Source organism: Poeciliopsis prolifica, unplaced genomic scaffold (genome assembly GCF_027474105.1).
Source record: "Poeciliopsis prolifica strain line A6 unplaced genomic scaffold, Auburn_PproV2 SCAFFOLD026, whole genome shotgun sequence".
NCBI classification, from domain to species: Eukaryota; Metazoa; Chordata; class Actinopteri; order Cyprinodontiformes; family Poeciliidae; genus Poeciliopsis; species Poeciliopsis prolifica.
Window position 1 is genome coordinate 4,194,127 of NW_026562401.1, and position 14,812 is coordinate 4,208,938.

Genomic DNA, 14,812 nt, shown 5'->3' on the forward strand with positions numbered 1-14,812 from the left:
TTGATAACTATTCAAACCACTAGGTGGAGCGCTAATGAAACCTAAACCCCAGCAACCTCCTCCGTCCTTCATTGGTATGAGGCCAATTTTCAACACTGCATAAAGTTTGTTTGTTGGCATCATTCCTGAAAAATAAACCATTCCTTACATAACAAAAATTAGCAGCTTATTTTTTAAAATATTTATTTTATGTCCGATTTGCTATTGCCAAATAACAACTGCTGCACATGAATTTGATTACTTAATTTATCCAAGTGATTTATTGATTAATTTATTTACTTTTGCAAATTTGTGTTATAAAACTGCAAAAATAAATGGTGGGATTGGCCAATGTTAATATTTAAAAAAATAATAATAAGGTGGCAAATTGAGAGCTAGTAAAAATAGTCAAAGAGAAATTGAGCTTTAATTTTGTTTGATTTACATAAGGGTGCATCACTCTGGGTGTTATTTTAGGGGGGGTTGGATAATTTAGGGGGTTAGGGGGGGTTGGCTTTGAGAGTATTTTTTTTCTGCCATGATTTAGATTCACACTTTAAAAATATATATATATACTTAAACATGTCAAATTGTTCTTAAAATTGCTTATTAAATGTGAACACTAGGAGGAGCCCTTTACATGTGACAGAGAAATTGATGGCGGAAATATGTCCCAAAACCAATAATATAGTATATTGAGGTAATCCAATATATAATCCTGGTATAATCCAGCGCTTCACATAAATAATTTAACAACCCAGTTGTTCCCCTGCAGGACGAATCAGAGTCTCCTAAACTGTCACTCATTGTGATAGTTAAATTGAAATAACTAATAGTTGTTTTGTTGTGTTTTTTTCGTCCTCTTTGCACACCAAAGAAAATATGAACTGGCTCTCTGCTTTGGAGCCATCCAGTCGTGTTCCGATGCGAATGACATCACTCCGTGGAGTCGAGCGCAGATTAAATACAAATGCTGTAAAACAGTCACCGTGTCGAGGTCCTCCGAAACGTGACGCGCCTCAGACAAATTATGCAACAGCGGTGGCCTTCGTCGGCTTCCCATTGGTTAGCGAGCGTTCCATCACGGCGCGTGGTTGTGACCAGTGCGCGTGCCGTTGGTTGTGTCTCCGCGGGAGGGCGTGTCCTTTGCATCCATTCATAAATTCAGCAGCAGAGCATCTCCTCGTCATGTGAAAATCCCCGTTTTTCCCACTGCTGCACACATGTTTGTCTGCAGATGTGCGGCTGTGGTTTTGGCAAAGGAAGACTTAGAGGTCAGCTTTATTTCAACAAAGAATTCATTCAATTAATATATTTCGGGAAGAAAACTTATTTTACATGAGCTAAAGGTTCTGTGTAGCGTCACCTTCATAACAAATGTTTTTGTTTGTTTTATATTGATCTACAATATGAAACATTTTAATGACATACAGCACAAGCCCTAAAATGTTTTGGGTTTTTTTCTGAAAGTGAATTACTGTGAGTGTAAAAAGGTCAGAGATAAATATCTGGGGAAATATAAAACAGGGTTAGTTAATAAGATAGTAACTCAAGCTTTGAACATCTCAAGAAGTTCACTTCAATATCAATATCAAGCTAACATGGCCGTCCACTGACAGCTAATGGCAAGGAGAGCACTGGCCAGAGAAGTAAGCAAAGTCTAAGGTGACTTTGGAGGAGCTTTTAACATCCACAGCTCAGGTGGTATTAGCAGTAGATGCACCTATTATTCATGTGTTCCACTATTCTGCATAGCCATTATTGAAACAAAGCTTTAAGGAACCATGTCACGTGTTTTGGTCCAATATTGGACTTGAATGCATGAAAGATAAGCCAACCAAAACTTAAATGTTGCTGCATTTAATGGAAAGAAAAGTCCACAGATGACAGAGAACAAAAAAATACAGAGATTAGGAGAACCAGATATCATGACCACACAGCAGAGGCAGAAGCAGACTGGCTTTTCATGTGCAGAGTCTAGGGGGAAACCCAATGCATATGGCAATACCAGAACTGTAACTAAAACCTAAACAAACACCAATATGCAAAGTAAAATATTTAAAAAAATAAAGGATTAGCATAAACACAGAACCTTAACCAAAGGAAACTCAAATGCCATGACCTCATCAATTGGAGTGGACACAGCAGACGTGGGAAAACACCTTAAACACGCCATGAAACATGCTTAACTTTTCTTCAGCAGGAAATCTTGTCAGAGTTGATTGAAATGTGGGTTGAGTTCAAAATCTGTAAAAGGCTGTAAAACGCTTTAACTGGAGCACATTTTCATCTTCTAACAGACGACAACAAACATGCAGTCAGAGCCTCAAAGGAATGGTTTAGATCAGGAGGACTTGAGATCAGCAGTTCTCCAGTCCCTCTGATTTGCACCTTTTGGATGCATCCTTGCACCTGAATCAAATAAATAGTTAATTGCAAAGCTTTTGCAAAACTTGCTTCTATGCCAAGGAGGTAATTCAACCTTTTGACTCAGGTGCACTGGAGCAGGGATGCATCTAAAGGTTGCAGGACTGTGGCACTTGAGGGAGAGTGTTGTAGACTTCTGGTTTAGTGTGTTAGAGTGGTTTTCGACCTGTATCCAGTTTAGAATTTGTGAAAAAAATTGAAGGTTGAGGTTCTGTTAATGTAGTCTGCCTGAACTGGAACTTTTTTTTGCTATTTTGCAAAATGTAGAGGAATGTTCACAATGAGCACAGCCTCTCTGTGCACATTGTGGAAAGGAGGCCATATGCACTTTGTGGTTGTATATTTTTCAAGAAGCATGAACATTTTTGCAAGAAACTGCAAATGAAGATGCAAAACTATGAAAACCAAACTTGCATTTTTCAAAATCTTCTTTTTTTTGTTGTAGTATCACTGAGAAATAATATTGACAGTATTGAATATGTATACAAAATCTCCTTAGATTTAAAGGAGGAAAGGAAAAACTGGTCTGCAGGTGCAGACTGGGGAAAACAAAGCTGCAGTGAGTGGGTTTTTTCCACGCTGTCTTCAAATGGGACATGTTTGCCTCTGACTCACAGAGGAAAAAAAGAGCAGTGAGGGTGAAAAGGGGCCCTCGTTTACAGTTTAGTCATTATGTTGTGTTTGCGTCTTCCCAGAGGGAGATAAGATTTCTGCTGTTGTTGTCTACTCTCAAACGCTCAAACTTGTGCTTTTGACCTTCCACATTCCTTCGATATCCGATCTCTTAGTTCTTGGCAGTAGAAAGAAGACATCGAGGTAACTCTTACATTACAGAGATTGTGTCAACATTAGTTAAGAAAAAACGTGACAAAACTGAGATGATTGGACTATTTATTTAATTGAAACAGGTGTTTTTTGATTTGTTCATCAAATTGAGGTGGTTCTAATTCAAAAATCAACATCCAGTAAACTGTAAAGTAATGTGCTTTACATTGATCCAACCTGCTGACAAATGCCTCATCCACAAGTTTAGGCTTGACACAATTGGATAGTCAATATCAAAGATAATGATTTTATTTTTATTTTTATTTTTTAAAGGAGCAAATGATAGAGAGAAAGGGGGAAGCAGGTGGGGGATGGGAATTAGTTGGAAGGGAAGTGGAAGGATTGAAATGATGGGGGTGGTCTTCAGCAAGCATAAACTCAAAGTAGGTTCAGGCGGTTCATGTATTGCAGGGGAATTCTGACAGCGGGAGGGGGATGGTAAGCTCTCTGAACCCGGTGCCTCTTCCATACATTCAACTAAGACGCCTTTCTTTTGGCTTCTACAGCCAAAGGTTAACCTGTGTTTTGCTTTCCTGATCACAGAAGGCAGTCTGGGCAGTGCATATAGTTGGGATAAGCGAAACGCATAGCAAAACAAACACGGCTACGCCCTGCTATGTATGCAATGTATATGGCTGGAGACAGGAGGGTGGGAGGGGGCGGTCGGTGAGTTCATGTGTAAGTTGTATGTATAGAGGGGGAGGGGCAGACTCCTCATCCTCTGACTGCAACATGAGGAGCAGCACGTAGGAAAATCCTGATAAAAGCATGCCAAACTACTGATGCATCATTTAAGCATTATGAAGTGAGAAACAAAAAATGCATTAGATAATCAGTGGAGAGGATGTGTGTAGGTATATGTGTGTGCAAACAGGCTATGCAAGCAAGTGCAATGCCTGTACGGAGAGGTGGTCACAGAGTTCACCCTGTTGTGAGCTAAAAGCGAAGGGGGAGGACACACTATGGCTGCTCATGGATAACCTTGAAGAGTAACTACATGAGTGATCCTATATACACCAACAACAACAACACAGACTGAAAGATTCAGGTTCAAAAATGCTAAAAGAAAGTATGAGGCATTAAATAAATAAAAAAATATAGAATGGGTTCGGAAAATTATTTGTGTGAAACAGTATTCATAATAAGTAGTCTGGGGATTTCTAATTGCAGTTATCAGAGATCAGAAAAGGTTGTAAATGCAACATTCTGGCCTGTTTTCAGAAAAATTTTACATATTAAGTGCAAATCCCATCAGAATCAAACGAACAGCTTCTAATTGTTTACAATACTCTTGAAGAATATTTGAAGACTTGTCAGAGATTGAGGTTTTGAGTGTGCGCACACAGACAGTGCAAATTGAATCCTGCCTGAAATCAAACATGGGTGTTATTGAAGTTGCCTAGAGAGGGACTGTGCTCTCTTCTTCACATGACTATAATTACTATGTTTAAGTTTTGACATGAGGCACAATCTGTAAGAGAAATCTGTGACAGCTTCAGATGTTATTTACATGGAGCTGTTGTTAAATTAATGAATGTGGATGTTGGTACATTTTTAATCTCAAAATCGTTTACATTTCTAGAATTGTCAGTCCTCTTTTGGTTACTGGTTGAAAATAGAAATAGATTACCGTTTTTTATAGGATGGATGGATGGATGGATGGATGGATGGATCGGTGGATGGATTGAATCTTTACAATTTGAGAGTTTTGAAATGCAAATATATATATTTTTTCCATACACAGACATGAAAAATCCTTAATCAAATTCCATGTGTTCAGACAGCGTGGGTTCCTTGTTTTCTTTTTCCTCAGTGAATTTTTTTTTAAATTTAATTTCTACAGATTGAAGAAGAAAAAAAACTGTTAATATATTTGTCAATTACACTGACGATTTACGACCCCACTTGCATAAGTCCTCTAGGATTTTTTTCTATGTGTTTCGGTGTTTTTTGCTGTGACGGGTGGAGTCCTTTTAGGCCACATTGCGCTCCTCTGGCTCCGGCGCTGCGTGTTTACAACCGTTTGCTATAGTAGAGCAACAGCAGCAGCGCTCAGACACCAAACACACCGGAGACACATGAGTGGGGCGTGTCCGTCATAAAGGTTAGAACCTTTGTCCAATCAACCCTCGGTAATCCTTTCACTGGCTGAGCGGCTCAGCCAATGGCGGGGGCCTCCAATCGGGACGTGAGCCAATAGGAAGAGCGACTCACGCAGGCACGTGGATCTACACACACGTTGACGCTCGTAAACTACCAAGAGAAGCAGCTAGTTGAGACAGAGATCGATGAGCAGACCGGGCGGTGTGCGCGCGCGCGTGTGTGTGTGTTTGCAAAGAATGGACTCGCTGATGCTGTTCCAGCCACTAACCTCGTACTGACGGATCTACCGAACCCAAACCAGACGCGATATTTTATGCGTTGTTCACCGAGGCTCTCATTATCATCTCACTTTACCGGCGGTGAGTATTAAACCGCTTTTCATCATCTGTTGTTACCGTTTCCTGAAGTTGGCAGGCTAGCCTAACGGAATTTCCTGCCCAGCTTTATCCTGTTTGTGCTGTTAAAACAATGACTATTCCCATCCCCGACGCGACTCTTTCTCGCTAGTCTTGTATTTAGTTTTTTGAAAGCAATAGCAGCTTATTTTTTATTTTTTGGGACAACTTTGTCATAAAATGTCCAGTATGTGTTCGGATGTTGTAGTGGGCGTGATTACTCGCGCGCACACATTTAGACGGGCAGCCATCACCTGTCTCTGTACCTGAGCCCGCATGCACCATCCCAGCCCGTCTCCATCCATCCCGCACAGAACCAGTTCTTTCCCTCAGCAGAATGCTAGCTCCACTTAAATTAATCGCTGAAATAAATTAGTGACTACAGGTCGCAGTTTTAGCGTGCATAAAATATAACCGAGGAGAAATTGAGGAGCTGCAGTAATTTAAATTCATGACTGCTAAACTAGCTATGAAGCTAGGAATAATTCTTCAGTGTTTGCTTGCACTTATAAATCATAAATAGCCATTTGTTTGATATTTGAACATTTTATTCTGCTGCATTTTTGTCAGTTCTTTTAATCCTAACATTATTAAATGTTAACATTTTTTTGCGGAGTTTTGTTTCAACTGACTAAAAATTAATATGATTGTTAATTAATCTGTCGGTTTATACTACTTCCATCAGTTGCTGTGGATCCCAGATTATTTGCATATTTAAAATTGTCTTTTCATTCTCTTATTCATGAATCAAGAGTGAATTTAAAAGTTCTTCTGAGTAAAAATGTAAAGTTTTGGGACTGATATTCTATGTGGAATGTAAGCTGCTGCTCAGGGCCCCTCTTGGCCCCTGGGGCCCTGAGCAGCAGCTTGCTGTGCCTTGGACTAACTCTGTCACAGTTAAGTGACGCATTATTTGGGTAATTCGTTTTTTTTTAGTTTTTTTTTTAAACATTTAATATTGATCTAAAAATACCCAGCTGATTGAAAATTCACATTGTAACTTAAATAGACAAAACTGTGAGTGTTTCATTCCTCTCTTAGCCTTTTTGGGTGCAAAAATCTATCGGTCTCTCTGATAAGACCTGGGGTGTTTATCTACCAAGTACATTCCTATTTCCCCACATATGCTGGTGGGATCAGAGACTAGAGGACGCTTGCAGATCGCTCAGACTGTGGGAGAAGGGCGCGTCAGTAGCCAGAGAGAATGAAAAATGTGAGCGGAAATATAGAGGCTGTGTGCATAACGAATAGGATGGGATGAGAGCTGCACGGCATGCAGAAACGCAGCCAGAGAGGAAAGAAGGTGGTTTGTGTGTCTCTAATCCTGCTGGGGAGGGGGGTGAGTGTGTGTGGAGTAGAGAAAGCACGAGACTGAAGAGAGGAGGGGCTTCGGAGAGCAACCGGAGGCTGTGGTGGAGTGGGAGTGTGCCTATTCTGATTTCACCACTCCACGAGCTCCCATCCCCCCTCTCACTCTTCCTACTCTCCTCCAGTCTCCTCAATGGGAGCCAGACATGTACCACCATTGTGTGCCTCCTGCATATACCCCCAGCCCCACTCTGCACCATGTTAAACTAGGACACTGGTATACCCACCATTTTGAGTTATGGGAGTTGTATATTTAGGAAGAGAGATGTGGAAAATGGAGCACCAGCAAAACAGAAAACATGTTTGTTCTATGAATTTACTCTGCACTTCACTAAGCGTGTTGTTTGTGTTGTTTCTCCTAAAAGCTAAATCTGACTAGTAGTAATCCAAATCCTTTACTACTGTTTCCCCAAAGTGATGCAGTCTCAAGGAAGCACTTCCACCCAGCCCTCCTTCGATTCCCTGAGTTCCAGCGACAGCCTCGTGCTCAGCGACTCGGAACAGATGGAGGACGACACTGACGTCTTTTTGACGGACAGCTCTTCCTCCGTCACCATCGGCGAAGTGGCATCCAAAAAGGGGCTGGGATCGAGGAGCCCCAGGTCACAATGGCCATACAGCGGCTTCCCAGGCGAGGAAGAGGAGTACAGGTCGCAGAATGATGGCAAAGGGGCAAACTTCAGCATGCTCCACACAGATGCTGCGAGCCAGAGACCCAAATCAGAGGGAGATCTGCTGTTTGCTCAGAAGGTAATGGAGGAGAGGAGAGGCATGACATGGCAGTGTTTGTACAGAGGGGGGCCTCTTCTGAGACTGTAATCTATTTGCTCTGTCTTATTCTCTGCCAGTGTGCTGAGCTGCAGGGTTTTGTCAGGCCGCTTCTTGAGTTGCTGAATGGGCTGAAGAGTGGCCGATTCGACCAAGGTAAGCATTCCTAAATCACTGCCTCCTACAAGCGTGGTGTAGATACATACAGGCTATGAGGACTTCTCTATTGGACTGAGGAGTTTTCCTCTGGACTCAAGTGTGTATTGATACGGTACAATGTGCAACTAACACGACACGACAGCGTTGCTCCTTACATATGACCTCTGGGGTTTGAGTGAAAGTGGTGCCTGAGGTGGGGGCTGTATGTGTTCTCATGTGTCCGCTCACTGTAAATCATGACAGGTGGATTATGGATTTGATTGACAGGTTTAAGCAGTTTCCAGCAGAGCGTCGCCATGGATCGCATCCAGAGGATTGTCGGGGTTTTGCAGAGACCAGACTGTGGGTAAGAAGTCATCCACATTGCCTTCCTTCCTTCACATATGCTATTTATAGAGTGCTTTGCAAAAATGTTCACATTTTGTCACCTTAAAACCACAAAGTTTGATGTATTTATAAGAACTTTGAGATAGATTAGCATAAATTGAGTGATCACTCTATGAAGTGGAAGGACAATTATACTTAGTTTTTATTTGTATTTCCTAAATCCAGAGCATGAAAGTGTCTTCATAAATAATCTTATAAATAAATAGTCAATCTATGTGTAATACAATCTCAGTGTAAATCTAGCTGTTCTATGAAGGTCTCAGATGTTTATTGGATATAATAAGAATGAAAAAAGAGCAAATAAAGTTAGAGGAGCAGCAGAAATCCACTGCTCAGGTGGAAGAATCTACTGGCAGAAAAATTATTTGTTTTGGATTGAATAAATGTGGGCTTCACGGAAAGTGGCCCAAAGAAAACCATTTCTGTTTTCACATTGACATACATCGTGTAGAGGACATAGCAAACTTGTTAAAAAAGATAATTTGGTCAGATGAGATGAGAACTGAACTTTCTATTGGGGCAACATACAGTCAAGACGTAATTATCTGACTGGCCTGGAGCTGTTTTGCAAAGCGGAACTGGCAAAACATTTTGTACCTATCTGAGCAAACTGTGAGTCATTCAGAGAGGCTGAATAGAAATACAATCCAGATTTTTATTTGTAGCAAAATTCAGTAAACTATGTATCCCTTTCCTGGAAATTTTTCAGTTATGCACTACCTTGTATTGGTGCATGTCATAAAATCCCTGTGGAAAAATCATTGAAGGTTTTAGTTGTAATGTGATAAAATATGTAAAATTTAAGGGGCGTTAATACTTTCTCTGTGCAGAGGCCTTTATCTGACATCTACTTCCATAAAAGTCAGGATTATTAAACGATTCAAAAGCTTTTGGAGGTGGTTTTCAGTTTCAACTCTCTCTGCCTGCTGCATGTTTAACTGAGCGCTCCTAGGAGTAGATTCACAGCATCCATCAGGAGTATCGGGCAACACTAAATGATTGGTGATGATTTTCCCAATGTTTTCTGACTTCTTTTTTTTCTCTGTATTTTAGGGAGAAGTACCTGAACACTTTGCTCCAGGTGGAGGTGATGCTAAAGCTCTGGTTTCCCCATATCGCTGCTCAGCCTGTGTCTTCGTCCTCCAGTTTCTCCACTTCCCCCACTCACTCCCTCCAGGACACTTCCAGCTCCACTCCGCCACACAAACATCGGGACCAGCTGCATATCCCCGTCAAGGTGAAAATGCGTGCATTTCACCTTGCCTGCTTGTGCAAATAAGCCCCTCCCCCTCCAGCGGCCACACCGCTAAGAGTTAATGTTCATTGGCTTGCTCTCTTCTTCATTTTCCAGAAGCGCAGACTCAGCTGGACAGACACCGACTCCCCCATGCCCTCTCCTGTACCTATCAAGTGCCGTCGAATCGGTGGAGAGGAGAGGAGGAAGAAGCACACTCAAGATGAAAGAGATCAGTCTGCTACTTCTCCACTGCTGGCTTCTGACGCAAACCTGAGTTTGCCAGATGTGGTCTGCAGCAGACAGCTAAACAACGGCGCAAAGGGAAATGACAGCGAGGCCGAGGAGCTAGACGAGCGCTCTAAGTACAAGACGACCCAGAGCTCCGAGCCCAGGCTGACGTGGGTCCACGTCGCTCCCATCCCGTCCCCCCGAAAAACATGCATCTCGCACGAGGCCATAAAGACGGAAGGTGTCGGCGAAATCGTTCTCACAGCAGGGAGCAGGGGCAGTCCAGCTATGCAAGACTGCTCCATCTCGTCCACCACGCCCTCTAAGAACCCAAAAAATCAGAAGAAACCAACACAGTGCCAAAGCCAGCCCGTTGCTGCCGGACAACAAGGTGAGACAGAGAGCAGTGGGACATGTCAAGGTCAAAACCAGCCCCCTCTTGTCTCGCTGAAGCCTCTGGCTCGGGTATGCCCCTCCACCGTGGAGACCTGACACACAGAGAGAGCAAAAAGCCAGCAGCCTCGCTCTCCTTAAACCACCTGAGGCATAAAGCTGCTGCAACACAAAGAAAGGGATGAAAGTGTTGTTTATTAATGCATTTCAACAGGAGGAGAATAGCAGTTAGAGGAGATGGATATAAACAATAAATTGCTATGGGTAAAGTTGAAGGGACTGGGAAATTTTTGAAGTGAAGTTCTGATCAGGCATTATAAGCACTAAGTGTCTTACATGGGTTTCGTTTAATATAAATTTAAATAGTTTAAAAGCAGACCCATGCTGATGTCATACTGGTTTATTGCAACACTACCTAATCAATATTTGAACTGTTTTATGGTTATTTACACAGAAAATAGCAATGATTTACATAACAGTTGGTAGTTGGAGGAAACTTGTCAGACATGGTCTTCCTCTGTGAAACGCATACTGACAGCAGAACGTGTGAAGCACGTATCAAACTCAAGACTCACCATTGTGTAATTTTAAGAAACGCTTAGTGAATGCTGAAACAAACTGCTATTTATCGATATTTTAACAGTTGAGTTGATTTTATCAATACATTCTGGCACAACCGGCCCTTTAAGAACATTCAAATTGTTCATTTTGATATGGCCCAAAAAAGAAAATGAATTTGGCACCTCTGGTGTGAAGTGTTCCTGGTTGGAGTAACTATGTGGTAAGAAAAAGGTTGAAGTGAATAGCAGTATACTATTTTAGTAGGAAAAATGCTTCCCTTGTTCAGTTCCCACAGGAAGTTTCACACGGGAAGATCACTGGCGGCAGAGCGCCTCCCACCTCCATCGCCTCTATGAGTAATCATTGGATTTTGTGTAAATAACCAACAAATCCAAATGACTAAAGGCTCACAAAATGGCGTGTAGATACTCTGCTCTAGTGTTTTTGACACTGGACTTGTTTTACAACTGTAGAAGTCCAGGCCCAACTATCCCAAATTTACACGAGATCAAGAAGGTTATCCACCAATGGTAAGACAACCTTTAACAGAAGCTCACTTAAAAATATCCAAACTATCCCTTTGAACTTTGTTTTTTAAATACACAATATGGAATATAATGTGTGATATATATATATGAAAAAAAACTATTGATAAAGTAATGTTCTTAATTAACATGCACTAAAAGAGGTTATGATTAAAAAGACTAGAATACACCTAAAGATCAGGAATACAGGCATAAAGATGGTCGATGGAGACTAACGAGTTCCAGGAAGCAATTAAGAGAATAACTTCATAGCATGAAAGCAATCAATATATTCAGAGATGGCTGTTTTCGCACAACTTTAACTTAAACTTGAAACTTTACAAACTTTGGAGTCTGATGTCAGTATTTAACATAAAATCCTAGAAAGCTATGATTCCAATCTAATATTTGTGTTATGACAGGAAGTCCTGATTGATTTTACAACTAACTGTAGTTGGGACAGGAGAAAAATAAGTGTGAAGAGAGTCAAGCCAAGTCCTGTGGCTTTTACGGTGAAAAATACAGAACTGACTAATTAATATGCTGTCTATGTGGTGTGTTGGAGTCTGCGAAGAAGGCGGAAAACAAACATCCAACATCCCACGAATGTATTCTAAAATGTTTGGACTCTTCACATCCAGAGGAGCGACGCCGTAGCAACGACCCGTCTTGCTGTGAATCAGGCGCCGCCGCCCGGTGTCTGTCTGCAAACTGACCGGCAATCAGGGTCAAGAAAGACTTTTTTTTTTTTTTTTTAATGACCAGCCTGAAAAAAACAAACAGGAAAAACAGCAACCACTCAGACATAAGACTCTAGTTTCACTGTTAATTTATTCACATTTCAATCAGACACTGCAGCTATTTATTATTGTTCATATTTATTTATTGGGCAGCTGATTATCGCCTGCTGTGCATTTCGCATAGTCTGGCCCACAGTTTCCTTTTCGAGGGTTTTCGATACTTTTGACATTTCATGTGTTTTTTACAACTATCATGAGGAGGAAAAAGGAGGCAGATAAAATATTTCGACTGGACTAATGGACTACTGTGCCTTTTTGCCAATGTGTTTGAAAAAGATCTTTGTGCTTTCAGTGCATTTTGATTGTTTGCATTTCACAAAACCAATAGCACATTCAATCAAGGAAAGCCAACATGTAGTCTGTACATCTTAAAAATGCACCAATGCATTAAAACCAACAACATAAAAGACAACTAAACCAACGGCGTCCAGATCCGATATGTTTATCCTCACTGCCCACATTTCAAGCTGATTTTGTGTGTGTATGTGTTCAGGTAATTTGATGAGGAAACCAGTCATGTAAAAACAAAAACAAGTGTTTATTTGTTTTCTTTTATTATCCTCAAAAATGATTTTAGAAGGGTACGTAATTCTGTGACTGTCCATCATCGTGACTGTAGGAGGCGCTGTCTTAGTTGTAGGCTAACAACATTTTTCACAATTGGCAATGATCAAAAAGATTTTTAAAAAATTTAGCTATTTTATTATTTGGATGATAATTTAAAGAAATTAACATTAGTTTGAGAAATTTTAATAAATTATGTAATATTTCATTTTATGTTAAAAATGCTCATCCTGGCCATTTATTGGCAATGGTGTCTCAAAGATCCTTGCTATCACATATTTGTGTTTGGAAAAATTTGTACATTTCTTTCAGCCATTGGTTTTATTTTATAAATAATAATACAAAAAGGTTTCTGGGAAGGGTTCTACAAAAAAACAACAAAAAAAACGACTTGTCTTATTACCCTTTTTTAGTTTGTATTTATCTTGAAATCAGATAGCCACTTCTTTTTGTGGTTGTATTTTATTACTAATTTGTGGTTGAAGGAATCTGGTTTTACTCTTCCACACACCGAATATGCACACTTTCAGCAGTGGCTATAATTTTGTTGTGTATGATTGAGCGTAATCTTTATTTAACGCTGTTTTTGGGCTCTCATCAGCGGCGGAGCTAATTGAACTGCTGGTGCTCTTAAAAAAAAATATATATATATATAAATTAGTTAGAAAATCTTTATTTGTACTAGATGCTTCATAGGATCCCCTTATTTATTTTTTAAAAATAAGCTAACATTCACATAAATATTAAGCTATCTTTATTGTGATTGAATCAACTTGCATTTCAAAAAGAAGCATATAAATATTGAAATTACTTGTAATTGTTTTTTTTTGTAATTAATTCACTGATTTTGTACCGAGGGAGGTGACACCTCTAAAAACACCCACATGTAAACACAGAGCCCCCCTGGCAGCCATCATGTTCCTGCCCATGTTTTGGAGCAATGAGCACACAAACCCTCCGTCACAGATCCAGACTCTGGATCAGAGCCTAAGGGCGGGGGCTTGTCTTCCACCTCACTCTTGTTTACTGTTGAAGTATGACAGAGAAACCAATTGCACTTATTTGTTAACCTGCTTTTTTTTTTCTTTGGCTTTCTCGGATGTATGTTTTTTTTTTTTTTTGTTTTTTTTTTTTTTTTGTTTATTTTTCTTTTTTGTAACGCTTATCATTATACGCAAACTGTAAACGCGTCCCTTCCCCCATTCGGCTGCACTGCTCTGCCCTTGCCATCTCCGCTACATCCCCCTCAATCCTGTTAGTATCGTTCTCTCAAATGAAGCTATTTCTTTCTTTCACTTCCATCTTTTTTCTATTATCCTCCTGACTATTTTGTTTTCCAGGAATGACACGAGACAGAAATCTTTTAATAAATGACAAATTTTTGAAAGTGACAACGCATTTTGGATTTTATTTTTTTTTTCTTCTGGGTTTTCTATGACATAAAAAAAGTTATATTTTCTTCCCATATTTGCTGTTTGGCTTTGTTCATTATGATGCCGTGATGTGAGTCAGACTTGACGTGTTTTGAAAGGCAGCTCTCACTAAACAGATGTGACTCAGAGGGGTGCCGATTTAGAGACTGTACATTTTGAAGTGCGTGTGAGCTTGCAGGGTGGGGGGTTGAAGGAAGGAGGGTGTATGGTGTGAGACTACTGACTCTAATCTGACTGAAAGTAGTAGGGGGCTGGCTGATCCTCCAACCAGCTGCTACTGCTGAGCCCAAACATTACTGCCATGTATTTGTGTGCACATTTAGGTTGTGTGCACATTTAGGTTAGAAAATCAGAATTAGTAACAACCTCCTAGAAATAGAAGAAGAGTCTATTTCTAGGGGGGTGTCTCAAGTGCATCCTGTGGTGTCATGAATGAAAGGGGGTGAAAAATAGTTTCACTTGATCTGAATATGCAAAGGTTTGGGAGTCAAAAGTAGATCTGATATATTACTTATAGTTCTTGTCAAAATCTACACAAGTTTTTTTTATTTTTTGTGCGTAAAAAATTTACTTTTCCACATATGACATTTATCAAGTACTCATGTAAAAGTATTTTACATAAGTTCAATTTTCGTATTAATTATATTCAATCTGATTAGGA

General features: G+C 40.3%; 1 protein-coding gene across 1 annotated transcript; it reads left to right on the forward strand.

Annotated features, from left to right (window-relative positions):
* The first annotated feature begins 5,322 nt into the window (after positions 1-5,322).
* On the forward strand, positions 5,323-12,571 carry LOC129371463 (uncharacterized). The gene is made up of 6 exons (XM_055048059.1): positions 5,323-5,693; positions 7,513-7,847; positions 7,946-8,021; positions 8,292-8,370; positions 9,465-9,648; positions 9,763-12,571. The coding sequence occupies exons 1-6, from the start codon at positions 5,648-5,650 to the stop codon at positions 10,366-10,368; spliced, it is 1,326 nt and encodes a 441-aa protein (XP_054904034.1). The 5' UTR covers positions 5,323-5,647; the 3' UTR covers positions 10,369-12,571.
* The last annotated feature ends 2,241 nt before the right edge of the window (positions 12,572-14,812 follow it).